This window comes from Entelurus aequoreus, linkage group LG13 (assembly GCF_033978785.1).
Source record: "Entelurus aequoreus isolate RoL-2023_Sb linkage group LG13, RoL_Eaeq_v1.1, whole genome shotgun sequence".
NCBI lineage: Eukaryota > Metazoa > Chordata > Actinopteri > Syngnathiformes > Syngnathidae > Entelurus > Entelurus aequoreus.
Genome location: NC_084743.1, coordinates 52308539 through 52334458, shown reverse-complemented (window position 1 = coordinate 52334458; position 25920 = coordinate 52308539). Strand labels below are relative to the sequence as shown.

The window sequence follows — 25920 nt, the reverse complement described above, 5'->3', positions numbered from 1 at the left end:
GGATTCACAGTAGTGCTGAGAAGTTTCTCAACTTCAAATTTACATTGTGGAGGGAAACAAATCCTCTCTTTCCAATACCACATGAAAGTGGTTGGTTTTTAGCTTCTCATTTGTCATGCTTCCATACTCGTTTTTACACTCTTACAAGAAATACATTGGCATTAACTTCGTAGCTCGCTAGCTTGTATGCGCTAGTTTTTCTGAGACTCCTATTTTGTTAGCGCAGGCAGGATGGAGCAGCACTTTTATTGTGAAGACAGGAACTGTGCTGTCGGTCTTTACACTTTTGACGGCCGGTTTGGACAAAAAGTGCTTTTCGCGTTCCAGCCGTTTTTTCCCCCCCTTCATACAAAGCTCGCAGCAGCCAGCGTCATCTCACAAGATCTTCAGGGGCTATGAATGTCAGTCAAGTGACGTCATAGTGAAGATTGATGATCGGTAATTTTTGGGTCTATTTTTTTTTTTTAAACTAATGGGCACCCCTGTTGTATACTTTTAAAATCAAGAGAAATAATATTAATACAGTGTTAATATTTGAGTGGGCCACTTTTTCGTGGTAAAGTTGGGCCCCGAGGTCAAAAAGGTTAAGAACCCCTGCATAATATGTTGTTCTTTTAAAAATCTCTGCTTTTCGCCGCCACACAGATCACAACAGTCACGCACCACCGCTCTCATGTACACTCTATTGCAGAGGCCGTGCGGAAACTATGTTGGCGTATTTAATGTTTCGGGCACTCCATGCGGCCTGTATGTCCAAATTTTAATTATTACACCCAATCAAAGTTAATTAATCAAGTTAATTGCTCCAGTCCTGATAATGTTATGCCCTTAATACGTGTGTGAGACATATTAGTGTTTCAAAAGTAGGCATTTTTTGAGTGGGGCCATTATTATTCACAGTTCTTCGTAAATCTATTGCCATTATATGATGTATTAGTTATGGTAATAGGAGTATTGAAAAGACGAGTGCAACATCTTACCGACAAATGCTGAAAGAGCCACGCTCGCATTATGTTTGTAGCTACTTTAGGGAATATTCCTCTCTTCTTGTTGTTCCTCCTCTCCCTGTCAGACTCATCGTCATCTCCAGTGCTTGGGGAGGCCACTCCTGCATCCAGACCGTCTCCTGCAGGGACAGTAAAATGACTGTCAGGCTGCACCACAGTCATGGTTTGGCTTCGAAGGAATTGCAGTTGCGACACATTTGAGCTTATGACATGTGACAAAATACGAGACCACTTCAAGAAAAGCTGAATATTGTGATGGTGGAGTTGGAGTGTTGTGTAATGCTAAAGTTGCTGCAACAGTTTAATTCACATTGCCGATACATTTCTGAGAACCAGTGTCCCCTGCAGTGGAAGTTGTTTTAGGTAGATTTCTTTTGTCAGTGTAGGAGACAGAATGAAGGTTTTTGGTAACAGAGTGTGTGGAGGTGTGTCTGCAAGGTAATAATAATAATAATAATAATAATAATAATAATAATAATACATTTTATTTGGAAAAGCGCTTTTCAGAGTACTCAAAGACGCTTTACAGGATAAAAATATATATATATAAAACAGTTCAAAGTAGTAATATAAAATACAGGAAATATAAAAGCAGTACATTGTAAAATACATAATAATACAGGACAATTACAAGACGGGATATTACAGGACACAGAACACTAATCACTGGTTAAAAGCAGATCTGAATAGGTAGAAGGGAGGTGTTGGTCACGTGGGTATGGGCATGGGTGTGTCGTATGCAAACAGGAAGAATTTAAAAGACTAGTATTCATCTGTGCGGCGAGGAAATAAGGAACAGGAAATAGGAGAGAGGAAGGATATATTGCCATGCTTTTGTTGACCGCTATAATTCATGTTTTAATATATGCTGTGCACACGTCACATTTTCCCTACTGCACTATGGAGTGTTGTAATTAATACACAAAACGCAGCCCGCGCCTCGGCGTCTTTTTACAGTGAGCGCGTCATACAAAGCTCCAATAATTCATTTCCACCACTCAGCGACCAGAAGGAAAATTTGGTCGCAACAGTCAGACTTCGACATTTTGGAAAACAATAGGCCCTTTTTACTATAATCCCTTTCCAGTGTAGAAACGTGATACAAGTGTGTGTGTGTGTGTGTGTGTGTGTGTGTGTGTGTGTGTGTGTTTGTATGTGCTGTATTTATGTATGTATATATGTATATGAATTTACATGTTTGTGTATCTAAATATATATATATATATATATATATATATATATATATATATATATATATATATATATATATATATATATATATATATATATATATATATATATATATATATATATATACACTACCGTTCAAAAGTTTGGGGTCACATTGAAATGTCCTTATTTTTGAAGGAAAAGCACTGTGCTTTTCAATGAAGATAACTTTAAACTAGTCTTAACTTTAAAGAAATACACTCTATACATTGCTAATGTGGTAAATGACTATTCTAGCTGCAAATGTCTGGTTTTTGGTGCAATATCTACATAGGTGTATAGAGGCCCATTTCCAGCAACTATCACTCCAGTGTTCTAATGGTACAATGTGTTTGCTCATTGGCTCAGAAGGCTAATTGATGATTAGAAAACCCTTGTGCAATCATGTTCACACATCTGAAAACAGTTTAGCTCGTTACAAAAGCTACAAAACTGACCTTCCTTTGAGCAGATTGAGTTTCTGGAGCATCACATTTGTGGGGTCAATTAAACGCTCAAAATGGCCAGAAAAAGAGCACTTTCATCTGAAACTCGACAGTCTATTCTTGTTCTTAGAAATAATAATAATAATAATGGATTAGATTTTATATCGCGCTTTTCTATTGTTAGATACTCAAAGCGCTCACAGAGAAGTGGGAACCCATCATTCATTCACACCTGGTGGTGGTAAGCTACATTTGTAGCCACAGCTGCCCTAGGGTAGACTGAAATGAAGGCTATTCCACAAAATTGTTTGGGTGACCCCAAACTTTTGAACGGTAGTGTATATATATATATATATATATATATACATATATATATATATATATATATATATATATATATATATATATATATATATATATATATATATATATATATATATATATATATATATATGTGTATGTGAATGTGTATGTATTAAGGTTGTACAGTATACCGGTACTAGTATAGTATCGCGGTACTAAAGAATCAAAAACGGTATACTACATATACTCTGTTTGAAAAGTATTGGTACGCCATATTTATTTTTTTACAAGCATGACAGCGCGTCGTCGGCACGTCGTGACATTGTTGGTTTTAGGAGCAGAGGAGCATGTTCGGCAGCGCATAATCATGGAGTACTTACAAGCAGACACAGTGTGTAGACAGAAAAGGGAGAACGGACACATTTTGGCTTAAAAACTAAAGATAAAGGTGAAGTTATAACACTGAAATGCCCTCAGAAAGAGGTGCTTTAAAACATGGCTAGCTAGCTAGCGGATAATGTCCATCCGCAATCGGCAGTGTTTTAGCTTCTTCTAAATCTCGAATCCTCGCTTCCATGGCGACAAACAAAGTTAGTTTTTTTTACAAGTATCATCCCTGCAGGATGAGGAATAGCTAAACATGCTTCACTACACACCATAGGAGGATACGATAGCTCACTGGCGTCTCAATGTAAACAAATGTCATGGGTGGATCTACACCTGACATCCACTGTAATGATACCAAGTACAAGAGTGTATTTAGTCGATACCGCTATGATTAGATCAATATTTTTAATCGTCACAAATTCTTTTTTCTTTATTTATTAAATTCATATTATATTCATAAACTCAGGAAATACGTCCCTAGACACATGAGAACTTAAATTATGACCAATGTATGACCCTGTAAATACTTGGTATCGGATCCATACCTAAATTTGTGGTATTATCAAAAACTAATGGAAAGTATCAAACAACAGAAGAATAAGTGTTTATTACATTTTAACAGAAATGTAGATAGAACATGTTAAAACAGAAAATAACCAGATATTAACAGTAAATGAACAAGTAGATTAATAATACATTTTTACAGCTTGTCCTTTATCATTTTGACAAAACAATAGAATGGGGAATGACACAATATGTTACTGCATATGTTAGCAGCTAAATTAGGAGTCTGTTTGCTTACTAACTACTAAAAGACAAGTTGTCTCGTATGTTCACTATTTTACTCCAGGACACAATTTACCCTAAGATTTTTGGTTGAAATAAAGCCAATAATGCAATTTTTTTGTGGTCCCCTTTATTTAGAAAAGTATCGAAAAGTATCAAAGTATCGAAATTTTGGTACCGGTACCAATATCAAAATATTGGTATTGAGACAACCCTAGTATGTATGTACTGTATATATGAACATGTGTATGTGTGTGTACTATGAAAATATATATGTCTGTATATATACAATATTTAATACACATATTTTATATTACAGTACACAACTTAATATATGTACTGTATTACATATACAGTATATATATTATAATACATAACTGTATATACAATTTTTTTGTGTATATACAGTATGTATATGTATATGTGTACAAATGTATGTACAGCATATACTGTATATATGATATACATTATATAACTGTACACACAATGCAGTTCTTAATGTCTCGAGAAGATACACTGCATGTTAAGTAGGAAAGTATAAAACTATATTGCCTATTGTTAAAATGAAAAAAGGCAGTTTAATAGTTAATGTTATTGGCAGAAACTCATAAAAAGGAAAGCGCACGCATACGACAATTCAATAAAAATGGAATAATTAATTTCAAAGAATATTGTAGTAAGGAATATAAAATTAGGTGCATATGGGATGTGGTTTAGTTGTGGCATTTTAGTTTACAATAAAGGACTGGTTGGATGTTATAGTATAGCAACAAAAATGTGACTATATTGTGTTTTTGTGTGTGCGTGCATGTGTGAGAGTTTGTGTGTGTGTGTGTGTGTGTCACCTATAGTTACTGTATGCACGACAACATCAGAGTTTATTATAATTAATACATTGGTTATTTTAAAAAGCTTCGTTTTGGGCCCCTATTCCAACTTCTATCAGTAATAAAGTATAATAAAGTAATGTACGTAACGTGGTACCTGTATCGCTACAGTTGTCTGCTGTGTGGAGTGAAGGCAGCCCACAGGTGCCAGGTGTTCCCAAAGGAGTGGTAGCACATTCATCCGGCTCTCGTAACCATGAAGCATTCTGCGTCATAGAGAGACAGATTCCCAATAAGGTACAAAGGATGACTCATGAAACTCACTTGGTGTTTGGGCTCACCTGTTCGGACAAGCTGGTGCAGGATCCATTAAAGTCCTCCATGTCAGACTTGGAGCCTCCCTCCCTTTCATCCAGGACCAGGTCTGTGGGCATCTTGCCCTTCAGACAGGTGATGTAACGGTGGCAGAAGTTATCACAGAGGTCGTGAACCTTAGAGAAAGAAAACAACAAAATAACGAATAAATTCCACATCAGATTTTTTTATTTTATATATTTTTATTTTATATAGATGTTTTATTTTATATATGTATTATTGTTATATTATATTTGTATTTTATATATTTACCTGATATTTAAAAATAAATATTTAATCGGGATAAATCCATGGATTTTGTTACTTGGTGTATGCTAGCATTTTTTTATGCCAGCCTTTTAGCTAATTTTGTACGTTTGTACATAAAAAATAATGGATTTCCTCACCTGGTGCTATTTTGTAAAATTGCTAACTTATTCCTTCCAAGCATGCTCACAAACACGTTTGTCCACAGTTAACTCATTATTAATTGCGATTTATCAATATATATATTTTTTATATAATCTTTAGTGTACCTACCTAAAATATACACCCAACATGGGACTGGACAAATGTATCTAAATGTTTAATAATTATTGTTTTTTTTCACACAAAATATATAGTATACCAGTGCTGATAATTGAAAAAAATTTGATTATTCATAATTGTGAATTTAGTCATAATTATAAATTACAGGTTAATACCTGCTTGCTTAATTCACATTAAGTAAAAAATACACTAATTTTTGGACACAAATGCAGTTTCATTATATTTTATTTGGATGAACATCATATTTGCTCAAAACTTGGTGATAGTTCCTAGCTGCTAACAAACCTTGCCAGCAACTGAAGGGAAAAAAGTCACTTGTAATACACAGACTTGGCAACGCTGCGGTTGCTAGCAGCTAGGAACTCTGATGATAACTCAACTCACAGCGGCGGTGGATGGAAATAACTTTGGTTTTGTGGCGAGAGCAACCTCCCAGGGCTTCGGGGATAAACTTGCCATGCAAATTAAATTTTTCTTTGCCCATTTCTGCTCTTTAATCACTCCTATGACTGAATCAGCTGGAACGCTGCTCTTTTTCCACCGCTACGGTATGAACTGATGGTCACACGTAATGGCGCGTCAAAAAATATAGTGGAACCTCCATATACAAATCCCTCATTATACAAACTTTTCCATTTACCAACCACAGACTAGAAATATGCTTTATTGTACAAACCTTGACTCAGTCTACGGACATTTTATTCAACCATTGTGTGCCTTGCAGGCCAGCCATTTTGTGCCTGGCAGCACATCCATTGTGGGTGGGCTAATCGATCTCCGTCAGCAGAGCAATCAATAGATCTATTTTGTATTTGTATTTTAAATTGTTCTTGCTCAGTCCCAAAGAAAGCAATGGACAAGCGATTTGTGTTTTGAAGCATTCAGGAAGTATCCACAGCGTTGTCGACACTGCCTCCTACCCAATTCCCCCCTTCCACTGTGCACCAAGGTAAAGTGGATTTTATCATTTCTTAATAACCATTGTAGCTTGTGTGTGTGTGTGTGTGTTGGCAGGGAGGCTGTTGTTTTGACTTTGTTTTTAAATGGAAAGCTGATCCATCAGCCCTTTGTTATGTTTGTTTGAATTACAGCACTGTAAAGCACCTTATATTATGTTCTAAGTGTGCAAACTTTTACTAAAATACGGACTTTTGTCGAGGCTAGAAATCATTTTTCATGTTTACATTGCTTCTTATGGTAAGTTTTGCTTAAATATACAATTTTTTTTAATTTACAAGCCCAGAAATTAAACAAATTAAGTTCGTAAATCGAGGTTCGACTGTAGTGCCGTTAAAGGAACTTTCGTTAACTAATTTTGTTTGTATCGACTTTCAGGCCAAGGTTTTCCAAACTTATTTTGGATTACAAATCAACCAACCTTTTCCAACTCCAGTAAATGAAAGCGAAGAACCTGAATAGCCTGGATCATCTGAGTGAAGAAAGAAAGTGCATGAGTGACGTTGTTGAATTTGTTACAAGCATACTTGCCAACCTTGAGACCTCCGGTACCGGGAGGTGGGGGGTGGGCGTGGTCGGGGGTGGGGCGGGGGCGTGGTTGGGGCGTGGTTAAGAGGGGAATATATTTAAGCTAGAATTCACCAACTCAAGTATTTCATATATATATATATATATATATATATATATATATATATATATATATATATATATATATATATATATATATATATATATATATATATGTATATGTATGAAATACTTGACTTTCAGTGAATTCTAGCTATATATATATATATATTTATTTTATTATACATATAAATAAAAGAAATACTTGAATTTCAGTGTCCTGGAGGCTATCCAGTAGATGGCAGTATTGTCCTGTTTAAGAGTGTCACAACATTGCTGTTTACGGCAGACGAACTGCTTTACTGTAGACTAAACGTGACTGCTGTTGTTGTGTGTTGTTACCGCGCTGGGAGGACGTTAATGAAACTGCCTAACAATAAACCCACATAAGAAACCAAGAACTCGCCCTCGATCATTCTACAGTTATGACGTTATTGGGCAGGCAAGCTGTTTATATTGTGGGAAAGCGGACGTGAGAACAGGCTGTCCCCACTCAGGTCCGCATTGAACTGGAGGGGGCGTGGCCTCCAGCTCCGGCTGAATACCGGGAGTTTGTCTGGAGAATATTTCTGCCTGGATGTTATCGGGAGAGGCGCTGAATACCGGGAGTCTCCCGCTAAAAACGGGAGGGTTGGCAAGTATGGTTACAAGAACAATGAGGATAAGCAGTAGGGATGTAACGATATCAAAATCTCACGGTCCGATAATATCACAGTATTAAGGGCACGGTACGATATTATTGTGATATACAGCCAAAGAAAAATTGGTAAAAATGCCATAGTGTGTCAAATGAAGTGGCAGGCATGTTTAGAACAAACACGCTTACTGTAATTGAACACTAACATAATGCTCAATCATATTTCTATAATCATATGTTCTAACATATATAATCATATGTTCTAATCATATTTAATACTACAAACATTCATTTCTAAGTGCATATAATTGTGCAGGAACATCCACTGTTTCAAGCAAATATTTAGAAAAATAACTTTGAGTTGATGTCTTTAAAGTGACAATGTAAACATCCAAGTTTCAAACAATAATGTAGACTTTAGTGTCTTTCAACTTCTACATTATGAGAAGCAGTGTCCTCTACAGTGGACATGCTTATACCAGTCTGTAAAATGCTGCTACTTAGAAAAGTTAACTAAGAAATAAACTTTTAATGATGTAAATATGTCTGAAATTGATGTTCACTGGCTTCAAATATATTTTCAGTGTCACGGTTTATGAGGTGGCGACTTGTCCATCCCTGCCTTCCGCCAGAGTGCAGAAAAATAGATGGATGGATTGAGGATTTATCAAGTACATTTTTGTTTTGCTCATATTTCCCGCGGTGAACACTTTTTTTGGGGGGTGATTTCCGTCCGTGCGATGCGACGAGACCAGCTGGCTCTGGCTCGAAACGAAAGTGGAACGCAGACTTTCTTACCTCCACCAAAGAAAGTATGTTTTGGCCTGGGTCTGTGTGTCTGTTTGTTAGCAACATAACTCAACCAGTTATGGACAGATTTAATCTCCCAAAAAAACTATTCCTTTATTCTACGACGAGTACGAACACACTTCACTTCCTGCTTACGGCGTTCCACGCCCCCGCGCCGCGCAGAGGGTTCTGAGAGATATCGTTTATTTACAGACCCGGCCAACGCTAAAGCGCCAGAAAAAAAAAATACACTCACCAAGATTTTGTTTGATACCGTCACACGTCACAGGATTATTATGAAGACTTTGAAATGGAAATACTGAGGTAACTATAATACCGTTACACCCCTAACAAGCACTATAGAAGATGGACGTATGGATGGATGGACAATGTCCAGTGCAAAGTGCATCTTACCAAGTTGTCCAGCTCAGGGTTGGAGGAAAATATGGGTTTCTCCGAACGAATCTACAACACCAGCATCAGAATCGCATTAGAAAAAAAGCCTGGATTTGAAGTCTGCGCCGCGGTTGGCTGTCGCTCACCTGTTTCGCGAATGCGGCGATGTCATCGTTGAATGATTCGGAGGAGCACACGTCGCTGTGGTTGGTCATGCCTTGGAGGTGGGAGGAGGCTGACAGAGAGGAGGAGGAGTCTCGAGGGGAGCAGGTGGCGAGCTCACACTTCTCAAAAACTAAGGCCAATAGTGGGAACAGTGGGTGACTGCACACACACACACATACACACACATACACACCCACACACAAACAGTTAACATACCTAACATAAACGCAGTAACAGTTGATACACCCGACATTCACGGGAGGTGTGAGAAGTCATTTTATAGCAGATATTTATGAAAGTGACAGCTGGAAACGGAATGTTAATGTGCTTCAAGTGCTCCCGCAGTCTTTGAAATGAGTCACAGCACGCTCCGCTTCTATATAAGGATTCAAACACACGGACATACCCATAGATCTGGTCCTTGTGGTGTTTAAGGGAGTCGGGGATGGCGGCTCCGTACTGCGGGGGCGGGAGTGGCCTGACGTCCTCTCCGTACACCCCCAGCGACATGCCCTCCGACCCTGAGTAGTGCACCAGCTCTTCATACTGAAACAACAGTTACAGATTGTTTGCTTTTTATGCACGAACTGTTTAGTACATTTATAAGTATATCACTACCACATGTATTAGTGATCGATCCAACTATTGATCATATCGATACCAAGGGTTTAATTATAGAGGAAAAAAAACCTGCAAAAAATTTTAAGGATCTTGAAAAAATGTTCAACTAAAATATCAGCCTCGGCTCTCTATCGGATCAATACCAAAATGTGCAGTATAGCCAAAGTCAATATATGTATCCAACAAATGCAAATGATGTCCTTGCATTGCTAAAAGAACACACAGGCATCTATTATCACCACTTGTACAAAAACACTGTAGCCAAATATATTGAATATACTGCAGTGTTTCCCATAAACTGCCAAGATACCTGTGGCGGTCGGGGCGTGACTATGGGCGTGGCTATGGGCGTGGTCACCATTACATCATCGAGTAATTTGCATAATTTACGACAATTATATGATTTTCTCTAAAAGCTCAAAAAATGTATACTTACTAATTAATAATAACAGTTTTGTTTTAAACGTCCATCCATCCATTCATCCATCCATTTTACAATATAATTACAACACTTTATGTACATATTTATATACAGATTTGAACAATAAGTTATTCACTGAAATATATGCATTAATTGTGGTTCTTACAAAAAATATATCTTATAAAATGCTAAAATGTCTCATAAAGCTCTGCCCCTTTAATTAGTGCGTACTAAATAATTTAACTTTAGCCTACTACTACAACCATATTATTTACCAGCAACATAAAGTGAAACAGAGGCAGAGGTGTCCTGCCACAGTCAGTAACAAATAAACAGAAAACAGTAGTGGTGGTAGATAGAAACAGAGCTTCATCAAACATCTGATTCACTGAACAAAGAGCTCCAAAAATCTTGAACATTAGACTGCCATCAGTTTTACTCCCTACACTTAACCATGTGTTTCCTACTGCCTGCAGACTTTGCACCCTTTGTTAAATACACATGATGTGTTTCTAATATAAATACATTTAATAAAGTCAAATACAAATAAGGCAACAAGAGAAGTATCCTACACTTCTCTTTTGTAAAGTAAATCTGAACAGCTGATATGGGCATCTACATCAACTATATGATTTGCCTGAGAAGCTGGAGAGGACAAAAAATATATATATATATATTTTTATTTTTATTTTTTTTATTTTATTTGTGGCGGACGTAATTCTTTCCTGGCGGGGCGCCACAAATAAATGAATGTGTGGGAAACACTGTACTGTATTGATTTAGTTGACACCATTTTTTTCTCAGTCATTCTGACATTATAATGTTCGTAATTATGTGAACTTAAAATTGTGTGTAGTTGGAAACAGATGTTCTGCATTTGTTAGTTAAAATAAAGTTGAAGTAAAGGCCGATACAATTAGAACGACAAGTTGATATCCTTGCGTGCTGGGGACGGATGTGCACATGAGCTTCCCAGCATGCTTTGTGTTTGTGTGTGTTTGTGTTTGCTAGTTGTGTAAATGTTTTTGTTGTGATGGTGTCCCAGTAGTGCCGCAGTCACAGATGTACTAATATACAGGGTGGGCCATGAGTTTCCATCCATAGGAAAATGTATTATGTATATATTTTTTACGTTTCAGATAACCCAAAACAATGATTCTAAGACTTGTTTTCTTAGAAAAACTTAGCTTTTCAAGTACCACCATAATGACCAACATTAAAATACAGCAGCCCAGTAGGCCTAAGTATTCATTAAAACAAGGCAGAGGTTTTATTTAACAAGTATATTTAACATATTTGGCCACATTGCACACCGTTTGAACAGTAACACTATGTCTACATATAGGAAAATAAAATAAAGTGATTTTTTTGGCGTACCACTGGATGGAGCCCGCGTAGCAATAGTGCAGGGGTAGGTAACCCGTGGCTCTAGAGCTGCATGCAGCTCTTTGGCGGCGCCCTAGTGGCTTCCTGGAGCTTTTTTAAAAATGTATGAAAATGGAAAAAGATGGGGAAAAATATTTATTGTGTTTTAATATGTTTTTTGTAGGAGAACAAATGTCACATAAACCTTCCTAATTGTTAGAAAGCCCACTTTTTAATGTTTGTGTTTATGCTTCACTGATAAGAGTATTTTGCAAGTGCCATTTTGTCCAACTAATTTCCGCGGCCCTTGAATGCACCGTAGTTGTGTGGACTGTGACGGAACAGTTTGTTTTCATGCATAACTTTCCCCTGCCACAGAGAGACGTGTTTTATGCCACACCTTCTTTGTATCATTTTGTCCACCAAACATTTTATGCTGTGCGTGAATGCACAAAGGTGAGCATTGTTGATGTTTTTTACTTTTGTGGAGTGTTATACAGATATATTTGGTCAGTGCATGGCTGCAAACTAATCAATACTAATATGCTATTTAGGCTAGCTGTATGTATATATTGCATCATTATGCGTCGTTTGTAGGTATATTTGAGCTCAAGTAATTTCCTTTAATAATGTCCTTTAATTTATATTTGCATGTCTCATGACACATTATCTGTAGGTAATATTGGCTGCTTTTCTGATAGTTGTGTGTGTGCCATGTTGTTCCAGACCACAGAAAACGTTACCCAGCTTGCAAAGATGATAAAAAATCCATTACAAGAGGATGGACGGCTGTTTCCTTTAACTTGGACACACACGTCTCTACCTTCAACCACTCTAAGCCAGTAATTTCTGAGAAGCCTTCGTTTTACTAATGTTTTCCACTGTTGTGTATATATATATATATATATATATATATATATATATATATATATATATATATATATATATATATATATATATATATATATATATATATATATATATATATATATATATATATATATATATGTATATATATATGTCTTAATTAGATTATCCAAAAAATAGTGCTCGATACCGTGGTAGAGCGTAATATGTATGTGTGGGAAAAAATCACAAGACTATTTCATCTCTACAGGCCTGTTTCATGAGGGATTTCCTCAATCCTCAGGATCCTGAGGATTGAGGAAATCCCTCATGAAACAGGCCTGTAGAGATGAAATAGTCTTGTGATTTTTTCCCACACATACATATATGTATATATATATATATATATATATATATATATATATATATATATATATATATATATATATATATATATATACAGTACGCATATATCGTATGTATATATATATATATGTATATATATATATATATATATATATATATATATATATATATATATATATATATATATATACAGTACGCATATATCGTATGTATATATATATATATGTATATATATATAGATATATATATATATATATATATATATATATATATATATATATGTGTGTATATATGTATATATATATATATATATATATATATATATATATATATATATATATATATATATATATATATATATATATATATATATGTATATATATATATATATCGATATATATATATATATATATATATATATATATATATATAGATATATATATAGATATATATATATATACATACTATATATGCGTACTGTATATGTATATATATATATATCTATATATATATATATATATATATATATATATAGATATATATATATATACATACTATATATGCGTACTGTATATGTATATATATATATATATATATATATATATATATATAGATATATATATATATCGATATATATATATATATAAGGACTGTCAATGTTAACACATTTACGCATGTAATTATTTTAAAAAAAATAATATTGCGTTATTATAAATGAATGTGTTTGTCTTAACTGCCGTAGGAAGGCAGCACGCATTATGCACAGGCAGTGATGACGTCACACACCAGTGATAATTAGAGCAATGGAACTTTAGATAAAACTGAGGTAATTAGTCAGTATTGCAGTGACAAACTTTCTTATCATTAGCGCACATTAGGTTTAAAATACAATCATAAAGCGAAACATGAACGTGAGGATGACGCCGCTAGCATGAATGCTACTTAAGGGTTTTAGAACAAGCTAGTCAGACTACTGCTAGACCTCCACCCCAGATCACACCTCACTCCTACCCACTTCTCCAAAGTGGGCTGGCTCAGGGTGGAGGACAGAGTAAAACAACTTGCACTGAGCCTAGTCTATAAAATCCGCTACACCTCCCTGATACCGAAGTACATGTCAATCTACTTCCTTAACGTAAATGACCGCCATAACCACAACACCAGAGGGAGCTCCACTAACCACGTTAAACCCAGATTCCGATCTAACAAAGGTCTTAACTCATTCTCTTTCTATGCCACATCAATGTGGAATGCACTCCCAACATGTGTAAAAGAAAGGGCATCTCTATCCTCCTTCAAAACCGCACTAAAAGAACACCTCCAGACAACTTCAACCCTAAACTAACACCCTTCCTTCCACATCGTACCTCTTCGGATTGTAAATAATTAAATGTATATAATCAAATGTAGACACTTTTTCTTATACTTTCTGATCTCTCTCTCTGTGTCCACTACTTGCTGTACATATCCTACCAAGTCAGTCCTACACTGTTCCAATGTCCATTTCTCAGATGATGCAATTGTTGATGACTGAAGTGTTGATACCAACCAAACATACCCCCCCCCCCCCCCCCCCCACCCTCCTCCCTCCATATCCCACACCCAGGATTGTAAATAATGTAAATAATTCAAAGTATATACTCTGATGATTATCTTGTGTGATGACTGTATTATGATGATAGTATATATCTGTATCATGAATCAGTTTAAGTGGACCCCGACTTAAACAAGTTGAAAAACTTAATCGGGTGTTACCATCTAGTGGTCAGTTGTACGAAATATGTACTTCACTGTGCAATCTACTAATAAAAGTTTCAACCAATCAATCAAAGGGTTGCCTAACGTTCCTTGAAAAACGAAATCATTCCGTATTTAGAAACAAAAGTACGTGTTCTGTATTGAGCTGTCAAGGAACATATTTTTTTATTAAATAAATGGCCAACAGAGCCCATTATGTTTTCATGTTAATGTTATGTCACACGCCAGTTTTGACACAGCAGTTTCGCTACCATTGCCAACACGCACCGAGCAGTCATCTTGTCAATGCAGCAGATAACTAAGGTAAGTGTATAAACGTTAAAATATTAGTGTTCTGCTGTCTGTGGTTGCAATAAACGCAATATTTATGTGAGTGTGTTTGTTTCGTCACTGAGTGCAGGTGGTCCAGCACACGTCGTCATTCAATGAAGACATTACACATCCAGTTTGCACCCTTCGGTAGGGGAAGAGAGGTATGTGGCAAGTTAAAACTATTAGTGGCGTGTCACTTATTCCACTTTAATGAGCTATAAGTGTGTGTGTGACGTTTTTATTTAATGACAAACTACACAATATAGCATAAAGACAATATCCTCACTGAGAGGACATCTCCTTCATAAATACAGCCCAATTGCCAGTCATATCAGCTAAACAAATATCTCACCCCTCTTTTTGTCACAGTAGTTTTCATAGTGATGAAAGTTGGAGACCTGCCCTATCAAAAAGCTGCACACTGAATTTATTTATTTTTTATTTTATTTTTTTAAGTTAAGCAGGACAGACTCCTGTTAAATAAATATGTTTATTTGTATTCTGTTGAGTTAAGCAGGAAATATTTCTATTTAAGACAAACAAAAGTGCACTTAATTCTTTCTATGCTTACTGTCACCAAGTTTTGAGCAAATCAATGACCTGCAGTTCAGTAAAACATTCAGAAAACGTTCTCGTGTGACATTCTGACTACAAAAAAAAACAATTTAATTAATGCAAGCAAATAATAACCTGTGATTAACCATGATTATTACAGATTGAGACTGGACTAATCTGAAAAAATCAATTAATTTAAAAAATAAAATTAATCACTTGACAGGCCTAATATATGTATGTATGTATATATATATATATATATATATATATATATATATATATATATATATATATATATATATATATATATATATATATATATATATATATATATATATATATATATACATATATATATATATATATACTACCATTATATATATATATATATATATATATAATATATATATATATATATATATATATATATATATATATATATATATATATATATATATATATATATATATATATATATATATATATATATATATATATATATATATATACTACCATTCAAAAGTTTGGGGTCACCCAAACAATTTTGTGGAATAGCCTTCATTTCTAAGAACAAGAATAGACTGTCGAGTTTCAGATGAAAGTTCTCTTTTTCTGGCCATTTTGAGCGTTTAATTGACCCCACAAATGTGATGCTCCAGAAACTCGATCTGTTCAAAGGAAGGTCAGTTTTGTAGCTTCTGTAACGAGCTAAACTGTTTTCAGATGTGTGAACATGATTGCACAAGGGTTTTCTAATAATCAATTAGCCTTCTGAGCCAATGAGCAAACACATTGTACCATTAGAACACTGGAGTGATAGTTGCTGGAAATGGACCTCTATACACCTATGTAGATATTGCACCAAAAACCAGACATTTTGGACACACCTTCTCATTTCAATGTGTTTTCTTTATTGTCACGATTATTTACCTTGTAGATTGAAGGCATCAAAACTATGACACCTGTGAAATGAAAACCATTTCAGGTGACTACCTCTTGAAGCTCATCGAGAGAATGCCAAGAGTGTGCAAAGCAGTAATCAAAGCAAAGGGTGGCAATTTTGAAGAAACTAGAATATAAAACATGTTTTCAGTTGTTTCATGTTTTTTTGTTAAGCACGTAACTCCACATGTGTTCATTCATAGTTTTGATGCCTTCAGTGACAATCTACAATGTAAATAGTCATGAAAATAAATAAAACGCATTGAATGAGAAGGTGTGTCCAAACTTTTGGCCTGTACTGTATATGTACATATGATGTTCATTTATTGTTATTTCGTTGTTAGATATGACAATTTCCTACCATGGCTATTGTGATCAAATTTATTACGGTTATCACGGTATTGTTGAATGTGCTGCTCAAAAATAATTATACGCACATTTTTAACAACGTTTTGTTTTATAAACAAGTAAACAACAGACACACATTATACTTATATTGGCAGGAGAAACATAACATGTTAAAATTATTGCTATTTGAGCCATTTTAATTTAAAAGGTAAATGTTTGAGAGTGTTTCCGAATGATAAAGGTTAAACAGGGGTTGCCGCTTAACTTCCTGCAAACATGTTTATGTATAAATCTTCATATTTGTCACTCTGTTTAGACTATATGTTCAATGTACACAATTGAATAGCTCAGTTGCACAGCCTGCAATGTGTATGTATACGTTTAGATTGTACAGTTTAAGTCGTTTGGAATGGGGTAAGACTTTAATGTGTCTTGTATTCATGTAAGCAATTAGCTCCTCCAGGAAATGGGCAGTATAACTTTGAGTTGATCAAAGTGGGGTAATAAATCACGGTTTACAACAATTAGAATTTAATTATTAGCCTTTATTTAACCAGGTAAAATCCCACTGAGATCAAAGATCTCTTTTCCAAGGGAGACCTGGCCAAGAGGGCAGCAGCAAGGTTACATTAAAAACAGTAAACAAATACATAAAACATCACATTTACGACATTAAAACTTGCTCACATAACACATGTGCATACAGACAAGGTAGACTGCAGTCCTTTCACAGAAGCTTTAAACTCATTCAACGTAACAAGGGTTTGAAGTTTAATATTCGATTGTAGGTTATTCCAAGCCTTCGCTGCTGAAAACCTAAATGCTTTCTTGCCCAGTTCAGTTCTTACTTTGGGGACGACAAATTGCAGAACATTCATTGAACGAAGATTGTGACTTCCTTGTTTCTTTGTTAAAAGACAAGACAGATAAGATGGAGTGATACCCAGAATGGTTTTGTAGATGAAAACATACCAATGATTGAGGCGTCGAGCACATAAAGATGTCCAGTTAACCATTGAGTATAATACGCAATGGTGAGTAAGGGGAGCGCAGTTGGTGATAAATCTCAGTAAAGCGGTAATACAAACTGTCAGGGATTTTACCGCGGTTTATCATTAATACTGTTAATCGTTACATCCCAACTAGTTCTGGGCAACATGGCTGAAAACTGTATCACAATATACGTTTTTTATATTGGTCGATATCGATAATTATTGATATTTTTTATGACCTATGGAAAATATGGACCAGGAGAAAAATATATTAAACGTTTTTATTTCAGATGTAACCTTATATGATTAGAATCTCCTTAGCTATCAAGGCCGAAAGGAAAGGAAATGTCAACACAACCATGGAAAACAGTCAAAAAATCAATGTAAACAACATTTTAAAATCACATTAAACACTTAACAATTACCTCTTTAGATTAAGGTGCAAAAATAAGAGATATGTAAGAAATGCTTAACAAAGTGTAAGAAAATTGTGCAAAGTGTAAAAATGCAAACATAGAAACCTGAGAAGAAGTTTTTTTCGCAGCTTTACTTCCAGGAAGTTATGTGGTCTGTGTAACATTTAATTTGGTCTGTTATTCTAAATTATTACCGAAAAGTAGCATATTTGTTATATTTTGTTATATATTTTATTCATACAGTCCTGCACTTTAGTTCCTACTCGGGTTGTCTCGATAGCAATATTCTGGTACCGGTACCAAAATGTATTTCGATACTTTTCAATACTTTTCTAAATAAAAGGGACCACAAAAAATGGCATTATTGGCTTTATTTTGACAAAAAATCTGAGGGCACATTAAACATATGTTTCTTATTGCCATCAAAGAACAATTTTGTCCTTAAATAAAATAGTGAACATACAAGACAACTTGTCTTTTATTAGTAAGTAAGCAAACAAAGGCTCCTAATTTAGCTGCTGACATTATGCAGTAACATATTGTGTCATTTTCCATTCTATTATTTTGTCAAAATTATAAAGGACAAGCTGTAAAAATGTATTATTAATCTACTTGTTCATTTACTGTTAATATCAGGTTATTTTGTGTTTTAATATGTTCTATCAACACTTCTGTTAAAATGTAATAATCACTTATTCTGTTGTTTGAATACTTTACATTAGTTTCGGATGATACCACAAATTTAGGTATTGATCCGATACAAAGTAGTTACAGGATCATACATTAGTCGTAATTTAAATTCTCATGTGTCCAGGGACATATTTCCTGAGTTTATGAATGTAATATGAATTTTTCTTTTTTTAAAGAAAAAAGATTTTGTGACGATAAAATATTGATGTAATCATAGTAGTGTCGACTAGATACGCTTTTGTACTTGGTATCCTTACAGTGGATGTAAGATGTAGATCCACCCATGGCATTTGTTCACATTGTGACGCCGGTGAGCTATGTTATCCTCCTACGGTGTGTAGTGAAGCATGTTTAGCTGTTCTTTGTCCTGCAGGGATGATACTTATAAGAAACTTACTTTATTTGTAGCCATGGAGGCGAGGATTAGTGATTTAGAAGAAGCTAAAACACTGCAGACTGCGAATGGGCATTAGCCACTAACTAGCTTGCCTGTTTTAAAGCACCTCTTCCTGTGGGCATTTCAGTGTTATAGCTTCACCTTTATCGTTACTTTTTAAGCCAAAATGCGTCCGTTCTCCCTTTTCTGTCTACAAACTGTGTCTGATTCTCGATTCAAAACGATTCTCAATTCATAATCCAGCCATCCATCCATTTTCTACCGCTTGTCCCTCTCGGGAGTTGCAGGGGGTGCTGGAGCCTATCCCAGCTGCACTCGGGCGGAAGGCGGGGTACACCCTGGACAAGTCGCCACCTCATCGCAGGGCCAACACAGATAGACAGACAACATTCACACTCACATTCACACACTAGAGCCAATTTAGTGTTGCCAATCAACCTATCCCCTGGTGCATGTCTTTGGAGGTGGGAGGAAGCCGGAGTACTCGGAGGGAACCACGCAGTCACGGGGAGAACATGCAAACTCCACACAGAAAGACCTGAGCCTGGAGATCAAACCCAGGACCTTCATATAGTGAGGCACGCGCACTAACCCCTGTGCCATGATTCAAAATCTGTAACAACAATAATTTGGCGTGTCAAAAAAATTTGATTTTCAAATGAATCACGATTCTTGCCTGTAACGATTCTTAATTGATTTAATATATATATATATATATATATATATATATATATATATATATATATATATATATATATATATATAATATATATATATATATATATATATATATATATATATATATATATATATATATATGTATATATATATATATATATCTTTTTTAAATATATATGTTTTTTGTTTTTTTTACTCTGTCCTATCCAGACATTCAGGCAAATCCTATTGTTGATGTAGATGCCCATATCTGCTGTACAGATTTACTTTAGAAAAGAGAAGTTCTCTTGTTGCCTTATTTGCATTTGACTTTATTAAATGTTTGGGTAGAATTTTATTAAACAAAACCAGTTTTCTTTTAAGTAATATATACATTATCAGAGCTGTTATCTATTTTATGGAGAAATGTAGTTAATCAAAGAACTGGCACCCAATGTTATTACAAAAGTATTGATTTTTAATCGAGAATAATTTTGAATTGTGAATCGATAACAAATTTTGCTCGACGATATATTGACCTACAAATTATTGCCGATAAATGATATTATTGCCATTATTTTTATGGGACCAATTTACCTTTGATGTTTTTACTTACATACTATTAATGCATGTCTATCCTTTCAAATGCAATAAACTTTTCTTGTATATTTTAACATTGTAATTGGAATCCATCCATCCATTTTCTACCGCTTGTGCCTTTCGGGGTCGCGGGGGGCGCTGGAGCCTATCTCAGCTGCATTCGGGCGGAAGGCGGGGTACACCCTGGACAAGTCGCCACCTCGTCGCAGGGCCAACACAGATAGACAGACAACATTCACACTCACATTCACACACTGGGGCCAATTTAGTGTTGCCAATCAGCTTATTCCCAGAGGTATGTCTTTAGAATGTAATTGGAATGTAAACTTTTAAATCTTGAAGTTAAATATTTACAATAAAATATACTTGTCCTGTTAGCAAAACTGCTCACTGATCAATTCCAGTTTTGCTAGGTTACCAGACTGCGAGTGCCTTTGTTCATGCAACCAACCATGCTTCATTCTTTCAGGTTTCCGACCCAAATAAATAAATATTTATATATATATATATATATATATATATATATATATATATATATATATATATATATATATATATATATATAACAGAGTTTCCCACACATTCATTTATTTGTGGCGGCCCGCCACGAAAGAATTAAGGCCGCCACAAATAGATTTTTTTTTTTGTTTGTTTTGGTTTTTTTTTGTCCTGTCCAGCTTCTCAGGCAAATCATATAGTTGATGTAGATGCCCATATTGGCTGTTCAGATTTACTTTACAAAAGAGAAGTGTAGGATCAAGATTTTTGGAGCTCTTTGTTCAGTGGATCAGATGTTTGATGAAGCTTTGTGTCTATCTACCACCACTACTGTTTTCTGTTTATTTGTTACTAACTGTGGCAGGACACCTCTGCCTCTGTTTCACTTTATGTTGCTGGTAAATAATATGGTTGTAGTTAGGGTTGGGTATCGAGTATCGAGTATCGATTGGAACTGGGACTAACTTTCCGATTCTCCCAGAATCGTTCAAAAGTTTAAATTTCGATTCCTATTTTCGATACCAGTCCGCCGACCGGAAAAAAATATGTCCGCCGAACCGGAAGAAGAAGACGCTGAACACCAACGAAGAAGCGCCCACCGCCGGAAGTGTTAGCATAGCCGAGCGAGTCAGTCAAGCTCAAGCATGGATAGCGGGCGTCGGCAGTCGAAAGTGTGGCTTTACTTTACAAAAAAAAATGAAATAACCGCGAAATAACAGAGCTCCATGTCCATCAAGAAACGAGTGGAGAGAGAGCTGCAGATGTACCAGGACGTTCCACCGATACTTATGTCTGACGACCCTGCTGCATGGTGGTGGAACCAACAAAAGACTTATCCTTTGCTGTCATATCTCGCTTTCTCCTATTTATGCGTTCAAGCTTCTTCCACACCCAGCGAACGTGTATTTTCCACAGCAGGAGACACTATCTGTCCAGAACGCTCACGCATCCTGCCTGAGAAGGCGGATATGGTCATTTTCCTAAACAAGAACTGTCTCTGATTTTATACTGTACCTGCTGCTAATCTGGACTGGGTTTTGCAAGTTGTTTCTTATTGTTTATTTGCTTTTCTGCACCAGGTTAGCCCATCAGTGGGAGCACGGTAACATGTTTAAGTACCTGCAGCATCATACACTTGTGTGTGTAAATGTGTTTTCATGAGGTTTTCAAAAATAAAGCTCTCTTGAGGAAAGTGTACCCCTGGGAAAATGTATTCATAATTTATAATATTTATATTCAAGTTCATAGATTTGATATTTATATTCTAGTTGAAAACAGCCCTGTGAGGAATGTATAGTAAAGTTCATAAAAAGTTAATAGAATTAAAATTTGATGGAGAATGTCAGACTATTTCATTCAGAAAGACTGTAGGTTAGCTAGCTCATTTAAAATATCCTAAACTTTTTTTTGACCCTGCCTCTTAAAAGAATCGGAATCGAGAATCGTAAGGAATCGGAATCGAAACAAAGAATCGGAATTGGAATTGTTCGAATTCAAACGATACCCAACCCTAGTTGTAGTAGTAGGCTAAAGTTAAATTATTTAGTATGCACTAATTAAAGGGGCAGAGCTTTAAGAGACATTTAGCTTTTATATTTTTATAAGATATATTTTTTGTAAGAACCACAATTAATAAATATATTTCAGTGAATAACTTATTGTTCAAATCTGTATATAAATATGTACATAAAAAAAAAAAAAAAATATGTACATAAAGTGTAGTAATTATATTGTAAAATGGATGGATGGATGGATGGATGGACGTTTAAAACAAAACTGTTATTATTAATTAGTAAGTATACATTTTTTGAGCCTTTTTAGAGAAAATCATATCATTGTAGTAAATGATGCAAATTACTCGATGATGTCATGGTGAACACGCCCATAGCCACGCCCCCACCGCCACAGGTATCTTGGCAGTTTATGGGAAACACTGTATATATACACGTTTAAATATATATATATATATATATATATATATATATATATATATATATATATATATATATATATATATATATATATATATATATATATATATATATATATATATATATATATATATATATATATATATATATATATATATACACTACCGTTCAAAAGTTTGGGGTCACCCAAACAATTTTGTGGAATAGCCTTCATTTCTAAGAACAAGAATAGACTGTCGAGTTTCAGATGAAAGTTCTCTTTTTCTGGCCATTTTGAGCGTTTAATTGACCCCACAAATGTGATGCTCCAGAAACTCAATCTGCTCAAAGGAAGGTAAGTTTTGTAGCTTTTGTAACGAGCTAAAGTGTTTTCAGATGTGTGAACATGATTGCACAAGGGTTTTCTAATCATCAATTAGCCTTCTGAGCCAATGAGCAAACACATTGTACCATTAGAACACTGGAGTGATAGTTGCTGGAAATGGGCCTCTATACACCTATGTAGATATTGGACCAAAAACCAGACATTTGCATCTAGAATAGTCATTTATCACATTAGCAATGTATAGAGTGTATTTCTTTAAAGTTAAGACTAGTTTAAAGTTATCTTCATTGAAAAGTACAGTGCTTTTCCTTCAAAATAAGGACATTTCAATGTGACCCCAAACTTTTGAACGGCAGTGTATATATATATATATATATATATATATATATATATATATATATATATATATATATATATATATATATATATATATATATATATATATATATATATGTACATATATATATATATATATATTTTTTTTTTTTTTTCAACTGCATACATAAATTGATAAAACCTTTGTAGACATATTCATGTGTTGAATCAGTTCTTCTCAAATAGTGCCCCCCCACCCCTCTCCCGGGGGTGTGCCGTGATATATGTGTGTGTGTGTGGGGTTTGGGGGGGCTTCAGATATCTTGACACATGCAGATAAATAAATAAACGCGTGAGGTGTCGGGGGAAAGGGGACGTGAGAGGCAATATAGTAATAGCATATTTAGTCTTAGTAAACAGCCATCTTGAAACATACAGGAAAAAAATACATTATAATGGGGGAGGGGGGTGAAAAAAAATGTGTGACAGAAAAATAATTGATAACCACTGTGTTAATTGCAAGCAAAAGAGAAAAGATCATTCTTTCATCTCAATGTTATTAAGTTTGTAAGTTGACCATAATTTTAGTAGTTGCTGTTTGTTTAGTTTTTTGCTACACCAGTGTATTGTTTTGGAGTAACAACAAATTGATAACTCCTCCAAATATATAATTGTATGATTTCATTGCTGTGAGTTAGCTCCAAAGTGCAGAGGCAATGGTTTAGAAGAGCTGGCTCAATACTGTATTTACATGTCAGTGCTGACCTAGAATGTGTTTTTTATGTGTTATTGGGAGATGTCTTAATTTCTCATTAAATAATGCATGAAAGCAAAAATCAAGGCGTGTGAGTCAGTATCTGCACTGACATAACAAAAATCAAGTGTTCACTTGGTTTACGTGTGTCATCTTTTTGGCTGTTATACACACTTTGAGGTCCAAATAAAGATTTTTGTCAAACGATAAAACAATGTGAAATTGGACTGACAAATAAGCTGCAGCGGCCTAAAAATGCAAAAAATAATTCACTTTTAAAAATGATGATCTCCTATGGAGGTTAATTTGTGTCTTTATTACAAATGCTTTTTTTTTTACACTGAATTTATGTAACTGAATTTTTGGTGTTCTAATTTTATTAACTGATTTTTTACATGAAATTATTACAAGAAAGTACCGGGAAAAAGTGACGGCTCCCGGAGTGTTATATGGCGTCATATAAAAATATATGTAGTGTTTATCGTGTGAGGCAATGCAAATTAAACAATAAAAAAACAAATAACGGTTTGAATTGGTCCAGGTTATCGGGGACTTTATTACTGACGGACAGGAGTCGCGAGTACTCCCAAAATGTGTTTGTCATTCTTTTTTGGTGTGGGTTCACATTGTGGCGCATATTTGTAACATTGATAAAGTTTTTTTATACGGCCACCCTCAGTGTGACATGTGTGGCTGTTGACTAAGTATGCCTTGCAGTCACTAACGTGTGTCCGTTGAAGCCGCATATAACATGTGACTGTGCAGGCACATTCTTTGTATGAAAAAGCGGACGTTAAAGGCAATGCCATCACGGCACGCCCTCGTGCCCTCAATATTGTTGTCCTCAATATTGTAGACAAAAGTCTTCAATATTGTAGAAACAATCGGGAGGGTTGGCAAGAATGCTTCAGCTCCGCACACAGCGCTGCCAAGCGCCATTCTTATAAAACATGCGGGCCGCGCTAACATTAAACGTTCATATTAAGGTGGGGGCCGCAAAATAACGTCTCGCGGGCCGCAATTGGCCCACGGGCTGCATGTTTGAGGCCCCTGTTCTAAAACGAGACCGATGGCTTCAGTCTTAACTTACAGGAAGTGGATCTTGCCTTTTGACGCAGCCACTTTGTTTTGAATGAAATTGTCAGCATAATTACAAATAAAAATTCAGTTCCCAAAATTCAAATGCAAGAAATTCCGTTACATAAATTCAGTGTCCAAAAAAAAGCACAAATTGACCTCCATAATCTCCACTTTAAAAAACTCTTGTCAAAACACTTTTTTTGGTGTAACAGACAAAGAAAACAAATAAATGCTGGGGGGGGGGGGGGGGGGGGTGACTTATTGAGTCAGCTATATTACCTTGTTAGCGTTT

General features: G+C 35.2%; 1 protein-coding gene across 2 annotated transcripts in view; it reads right to left on the bottom strand.

Annotated features, from left to right (window-relative positions):
* LOC133663903 (homeobox protein meis3-like) overlaps positions 1-25920 on the bottom strand; it is a 95743-nt gene that overhangs the window by 14418 nt on the left and 55405 nt on the right. For both annotated transcript variants that reach the window (XM_062068630.1, XM_062068629.1), the window contains 7 exons: positions 9846-9985; positions 9421-9598; positions 9293-9343; positions 7247-7297; positions 5307-5456; positions 5123-5231; positions 981-1126 (listed from right to left, as the gene is read on the bottom strand). In XM_062068630.1, the coding sequence (XP_061924614.1) occupies positions 981-1126; positions 5123-5231; positions 5307-5456; positions 7247-7297; positions 9293-9343; positions 9421-9598; positions 9846-9985 (825 nt within the window). The remainder of the gene's footprint in view (positions 1-980; positions 1127-5122; positions 5232-5306; positions 5457-7246; positions 7298-9292; positions 9344-9420; positions 9599-9845; positions 9986-25920) is intronic.